The following is a 6,690-nucleotide window of genomic DNA, read 5'->3' on the forward strand; positions in this document are numbered from 1 at the left end:
AAGAAAGAAAGAAAGAAAGTGCTGGGGATGTAATTTAATGCAAAAGCCCTGTGTTCAGTCACTGAGAAGGAGCTGACTACCATGCGTGCACACAGCCCTCAAGCCACCCCTCCTGAGCTCAGCCTACCTCCTTGTGGCGGGCCAGGCGGCTCTCCAGCTCACGGACCTTCCTCTGGGCCTCCTCTAAGGCCTCCCTGGCTCTGCCTTTCTCCTGAACAGCTCTGTCTTCCAAAGCCTGCAAGTCAGTAGCAGCCGCTGAGTGTCCCGGCGACCGTGGCGGGAGCCTGGGCTCCGCAGGCTGTGCGCGCTCTGCCCCCAGGAGGCTGTGGGCAGAGGAGCCCAGGGGCTTGGGTGTGGGCTCTGGAGGAGCAGCTCCAGGTTAAGCAGGGTGCCGCCTTTCCAGCAGGGGCTCCAGGCCGGCTCCCCCTCCCCAGCCGCCGCAGGGCACCTCCTTCTGCTGGGCCAGCAGCGCCTCCAGCTCGCACACCCTCTTCTGCTCCTCCTTGGCTTTGTTTCTCTCTTGGGCAACGCTGTCCTCCAAAGCCTGCAAATCAAGGACCGTGGCTGAGTGCCCTGGTTGCCATGGCGGGGATGTGGACTCTGCCACGTTGAGTGGCTCACCCTGTGCTGCTCACCACACCCGTGGGACAATGTGGGCTGCAGAGGCCCGGATGGAGCCCTTCTTGCCTGTGGCACGCTCGATGAGGACCTCAAGATGTGCCCCTCCGACTTATGGCTGTCATTAATATTAACTTTATGGGGACGTCACATGGCTCTTCTTTTTCATCTTTTATTTCAGGAAAGGCAGAGACAGAGGGAAAGAGAGGAGAAGCGAGAGGAGCCGCGAGATGTCCTCAGGTGCCCAGACATGAACTAGACAATGGAAATGGGAGAGGCAGAGGCTTGGAGCGGCCCGCAGGCCAGGTGCAGGCGATGGAGGAGGATGGGAGCCACCTCCACCTTGTGTGACCGGAATCCCAGAGTAGGAAAGGAGCGAGGCTGAGCACTTTTTGAATTTTTTTTTTTTTTTCAGAACTGGGGATTGAATTTAGGCTCTTACGCTTGCCAGGGAAGCGCTTATTCCACTGAGCCATCTCCCCGGCCCCTTTTTGAATCTCTTACAGGAGAAAAGCATAGGCAAAGTCAGGAGCCACTGACCTGGAATGACAGCCGTCAAGGAAGTGAAAAGCCTGGCTGCTCCCTGAATAGTGAAAAAGGCCGGTCCCCGGGCCAGGATGAGAATGGGCTTATGGAAGGCTGTCTCTGGGCCTTCTCTAGAGACTCGGGCTCCATGCATCTGGGGTGGGAAGCTTTGGGAAAGCCTCGCTCTGAGATGCAGCCCTGGCCCACCTGTGCCATGTGGGAGCCACCGGACCCACGGAGTCACTGTCCCCTGCACCTCGGCCTTTGGCAAGCATTGCAGTCTGGTGCCTTCTAACTGGCCTGGTTTCTAGAAAAGCGAGTGGCAGCTTGGGGGCTTGTTTTCCCTGATGTGTATCCAGAGATAGCAAAAGACTGAAATAGTCTGAAAGTTGGCACACGCCTGGAAACAGTCTGTCCCTTACAGCCCAGGACTGGCAGTGACGAGTCCATTTGTATAATCAACTGCAGCGTAGAAATAAATAAGGTGGCATCCCCCATCCAACACTCCTGCCTTTCCAAGTGGATTTTGCTGTTTAATCAATGTCGACCCACAGCATGAATCCAGGAACTGCTCAGATTTCCTCAGCTAAGCGCGAACAAGAAAGGCCTTCTTGCCAGCTTCTAGCTATAAAACAAGCGGCAGCGACCACCTCACCTCCTTCTCTTCCCTCAGCCGCTTGACCCTGGCCCTCATCCTCTCCTCTAGCTCCAGCCTCTCCTCGCTCAGCTTTTCCTTCTCCGCCAGATGCTCCTGCAGCGTTTCTTCAGAGCTGTTGATCTGGACCTAAATTGAGGACAGAGGAGGCTGAATCCGATGGAGGGAGGACTAAGAAGCTCTTCCCAATGGGCTGCAGAGATGGCTCAGTGGTCCAAGCGCCTGCCTAAGTAAGCGCAAGGACCCAGGTTCAATCCCCAGTACCGCATGCTGTGACTGTCCCAGTCTGGATGCCACAAAGGCTAGGCGTGGTAGCACACACCTGTAATCCCACAGCTGGGGAAGCTGAAAACAGGAGAATCACGAGTCCAAGCTGTGTAGTAAGACACTCTACCAAATACATTAAAAAAAAAAAATCCTTCCCAAGTGCCTTGACAAATGATTTACCTTTCAAGGGACAAAGGTGTTCACCAGAGTTACCATTACCAAAAACCACAGACAAACTATACTTCCTCTAGATACTGGTAGGAAAGTGGTAGAATTGTAAAACTTCAGACTCTGGATCTAGATAGAATTTTTTTTTTTTTTCTTTCTAGCTCAGAATGCCTTAAGGGCAGGTCGGGTAAGGCCTGAGGATCTGGGGATCAAACCACTCTAGATCTAGATAGAAAATTAGCTTTAGTTACTTCTAAGATGCTTCTCCATTTATAAAATAAAATCAGCCACGGTGTCTGCATCTCAGAGTTGTCAGGATGAAATGAGATAACGAGGCAAAGGTGTTATCACGGTGCTTAGGAGATAGTAGATGCTCAGTGAATGGTAGCTAGAATGGTCAGTTTCTATTTGCTGGGCCAAGGAGGAAAAACAGCGAGTGAAGAGTCAGAAGGTCTCAGCTTTTGTCTTATGTTTTTACTAATTAGCTGTGTGACAATCGAAGTGTCACCAATCCCTTGGGACTTTGATGGACATATCTGCAAAATGAAGAGAATGGGGTAGACCAAGAGTTGACGAACTACAGTCCACAGGCCAGATCTAGTCCACCACCTACTTTGTAAATAAAGTTTTATTGGAACAGAGCCATGTCCATCTTCCCATTTATTTACACAGTACCAAAAGCTGCCATTTTTTCTGCCATAGCAGGGTTGATAGGTTTAACTGAGACCATATGTTCTGCTAAGCCAAAGGTATTTACTATCAGCCATTTGCAGAAGATGTTTGGTGAACCCTGGACTCAGGTCTCTGTGGCTGATTAGAAGGGTGGTCTTGGTTCTCCAGCCTATCTCTTATCCATGTCTTTGCCTATGTAACTTGGAGCGCCAGCCTGTGGCCTTCCCCTGGCACATAACTCAGCCATGTGACCTGCTTTGGCCAATAGGATACCAGTAGACAGAAGACAAGCTTTGAATTGAAAAGCCTTGCATGATTGGTTCTCTCTCTCCTCCCTTGGCAGCCTCCAGGAAAACATGCCCAGGCTGGCTTGCTGGAGAATGAGAGAGTTCAGGGGCAGAGCTGAGTTGGTCCAGAGGCCAGCCTAGATCAACTGAGGCCAACCTAGACGGACCGAGGGCAGCCCACACCCAGGCGAGCGAGCGAGCCTACCCAAGGTCGGCAGACCGCCTCACTGCTGGCCTCAGGCAGCTAGATGAGTAGGAAATGGTCCTCGCTGCATGTGCTTATTACACAGCGTAATTATGCCGAGTGGTTATAATGACACAGTCCTTAAGGGTCATCTGCCTTTAGAATAATTTCTTCCTGTTGATAATTCTACTGCCTAGACTATGGACACTGCTCTTCTATTGCATTTAATAAAGATAAGTTTCAAGATCTTGTTAGGTACGAACTCACACAATCCAGCAGACCAGGCATTCAGATGTGAGTAGAAAATTGATTGGGGACAGCAAGCAGGCTGGCTGTCTAGTGGACCAAGACAGCAGTGAACAAGGCAAAACACAGGGCCTTTAAGGTGTTGAGTTGTTTAAGTGTGTGTGTGTGGGGGGGGGGGTTGTGGTCTGAAACAGCCCAGGGAGAGCCAATCTTGGCAGGGCTACCTGTCTGTGGAGTGCTTTTGATGCTAACAAAGGAGAGATTTTGTGGTTGCTTGCCCAGGTCAAAGTCAGATGGACCTGTTCTTCAAGGGGCCAAGGGGGAGAATGTTTGGGGGCAGGGGGCCTGGGAAACCAGGAGGGACAGTGCTGGGGGCAGGGTGCCTGGGAAACTTTGAGTGCTGACCTATCAGATCTGATAACATTTCTTTCTTTCTTCCTCTTTTTTTTCTTTTCTTTTTTCTTCTTTTGGGTTTTTGACCCAAGAAAACAAGCACTGAGGTCAGTCCAGAGACTGAAACAGAGGGCAGCCCCGGGTGTCTGCTGTGGGTGTGTGTGTGTGTGTGGGATATCTCAGCCACCCTGCTGGATCTCTTTGTGTACTAATAGAGAAATCATTTCCCCTCCTGCAGGATGCATGCTAATTGTGATGGCTTGTGTCTACGTATCCCCCCAAAGCCTCTTGCAGTCTTGGGGTGGTGGGGCGGCTTCTGAAGTTTGTGACTGATTACCCTGGGTGTGGATGCTGCACCTGCCCTGGGGCAGGTAATTTGCATTACAATGTAAGGTGGGAAGAGAAGCTGGCTGCTGGAGCTGCTGCTACCCCTCCCTTGTGCTCTTGCTCTTTGCTGCCGCCCTGAAAGTTTGCCCTCTGCCATGTGCTGCTCTGTCTCCGAGCCAGCTGAGTATGGACTGAAGCCTCCAGTAACTGTGAGCTAAATAAACCTTTCCTTTCTTCATTTTGAGTGTCGGGTATTTGTCCCAGCAATGAGAGAAGAGTAACTAAGACACTAATCCACAGTGCAAACACAGATTTCAAATGCACAGTGCAGTACAACCCCAAACAGAAGCTGAAGTGATCTTTGAAAAAAAAAAAAAAAACTTGAAGAAGAATTACCTGGAGTTCCTGAATCTGGCTCATAATTCCTTTAGAATGTTCCAGAAGGCATGTGAGATACAAGGAGAAGCCTTGAAAGAGAGGTAGGCATAGGTTAGTATCAATCCCATAATGCTTTGCTTCCTAACACCTTAAGGAAGCCTGTGGACACAGACAATAAGCCAGCCCCACTGTCCCATGGGGGACGTGAGCTGCCATCTGACTTCTGCTTTTACAGTGTCTGATACACTTTGGTTACACTAGAATCCGAGCCTCTTTTTAGAGGTGGAAATAAAAACTCACGTGCAGGACACTATTTTTTCTGAGTGAGAACTGCGTGCAAGACGTGCCCAGGGTGGTGATGGTGCACAGCTGAGAGACTAGGTCTACATGCCTGCTCGGCACAGGTGGGACCCCAAGCAGCAGGTCAGTGACAGTGAAAGAGCGGGGCGTGGAAGGGTCTCAGAGGAGAGAGGCATCACATCCAGGATGGGATTAAACGAGACCACTTGGTGGAAAAGCCACTGGCTGTGGGCACTGCAAGGGCAGAAGCCAGAGTGACAGGGGAGGGTGATGCACAACAGCTTGTGCTTGCCTGGGTGGGCACCCTCACTGATACGCAGCCTTTATTCTCTGAGACGTGGGAATGCCCCTTATGCAGCAAAAGGGACTTTGCAACGATGTTCCTTGTGGGATTCTGAGAGGAGAGATTATGCTGGATTAGCTGAGCTGGCTCAGTGTCTTAGAAGCAGGAAGCAGTGGGAGATTTAGCTACAGACAGACAGGGAAGTTGATGCAGCAGAGAGGAGTGCTGAAAGTGCTATGTTGCTGGCTATGGAGACAGCGGAAGGAGCCGTGAGCCAAAAAACTAAAACTCTACGAGCTGCAAAGAGGAAGTAGGTCCTCCGCGGGAGCCCCCAGCAGGAACCAGCCCTGCCCTTGGCTTGCTCCCAGGGAAAGGGAACTTAGATTTGCAGCCTCCAGAAGTAAATCCATGTTTGAAGCCACCAAGTTCACGGTTAATTTGTCATAACCACAGGAAACTAATCCGTGGGTAAAGGCAGGTAGGGGTGTGGAAGACGCAGTGTGGTGGAGGTGCTGAGAAACCCTGCAGTGGATGGGTGGGGGAGGGGAGGGGCCAGAGGTGGACTGAAGGGTTGAGGTCGCCTGGGGCAGCCTAGAACAGTAGCCTAGAATGTACCAATCTGATTTACACCTCATGTAAACATAGGAAGTGCATCCTGGGGGCGGGCCTGGCCCTCCACTGAGCGTGCAGCAGGCTGTCACTGCCTCAAGGATGAGGCCGGAGGACTCTGAGCTGTGCAGCTGCCGCGGCTGGGCCAGGACTTGGGCTCCTGTGCGGCTGCTGCAGGGTCTGAGTCAGGGTTGCTTCAGCTGCCAACCCTGCAGCTGGGTGACTCTGTGAGGTGGTAACCGGGGTGAATTAGAAGAAGGAGCCGTGGGCTGTCCTCACATGGTGCCCCTGGTGCTGGCACGGGGGCAGCCTTCCATGCCGCCAGGACGTTCAGCAGCATCTGCAAGCCTCTGTCCTGCTGGTTCGGGAGGAGGAGCTGTACTCCCTGCTGCAGTTATTATAAGCCCCAGAGCCTCTGGACAGTGCCAGGCATCCCCTGAGTGGCAGAACCCTCTCCTCTGAGTTAAAAGCAGGGAGCTCAGCTCAAAGCTCAAAGGGACAGCCAGGTATTTAGAGTCGATGCCCTCAACCAAGCATAAGACGAAGGAGAAGAGAGGACAGCCCAGTTCTCTCTAGACATGCCAGGCTTGACCCTCTGGAAGTTTGATCTCCATCCAAGGAGAGCTGCTCAGTGTGGAGCTGGTGAAACCTGGTGGCAAGGCCAGCCCTGTCCATCCGGGGATCTTTATGTGAATTAGGAGAGACTCCTTTCCCCTGGTGGTCAGACCTGGGTGCCACTTGCTGCTTCAGTCTGTCCCTGTTAAGGAAGACCTGACCT

The 6,690-nt window shown here is 52.0% G+C and overlaps 2 protein-coding genes across 2 annotated transcripts in view; both read right to left on the bottom strand.

Annotated features, from left to right (window-relative positions):
• LOC111818468 (forkhead-associated domain-containing protein 1-like) overlaps positions 1 to 4,806 on the bottom strand; it is a 48,740-nt gene extending 43,934 nt beyond the window's left edge. Inside the window, exons 1-4 of the mRNA XM_023722543.1 lie at positions 4,739 to 4,806; positions 1,799 to 1,927; positions 449 to 544; positions 128 to 235 (exon numbers count right to left, since the gene is read on the bottom strand). Of these exons, the coding sequence (XP_023578311.1) occupies positions 128 to 235; positions 449 to 544; positions 1,799 to 1,927; positions 4,739 to 4,762 (357 nt within the window). The 5' untranslated portion in view covers positions 4,763 to 4,806. The remainder of the gene's footprint in view (positions 1 to 127; positions 236 to 448; positions 545 to 1,798; positions 1,928 to 4,738) is intronic.
• A 731-nt stretch (positions 4,807 to 5,537) lies between these two features.
• Positions 5,538 to 6,690, bottom strand: part of LOC111818461 (forkhead-associated domain-containing protein 1-like) — a 125,727-nt gene continuing 124,574 nt past the window's right edge. The window contains exon 14 of the mRNA XM_023722454.1: positions 5,538 to 5,549. Coding sequence (XP_023578222.1) covers positions 5,538 to 5,549 — 12 coding nt within the window. The remainder of the gene's footprint in view (positions 5,550 to 6,690) is intronic.

The sequence above is a fragment of the Octodon degus genome, unplaced genomic scaffold (assembly GCF_000260255.1).
Source record: "Octodon degus isolate 3935 unplaced genomic scaffold, OctDeg1.0 scaffold00092, whole genome shotgun sequence".
In the NCBI taxonomy this organism is placed as follows: Eukaryota; Metazoa; Chordata; class Mammalia; order Rodentia; family Octodontidae; genus Octodon; species Octodon degus.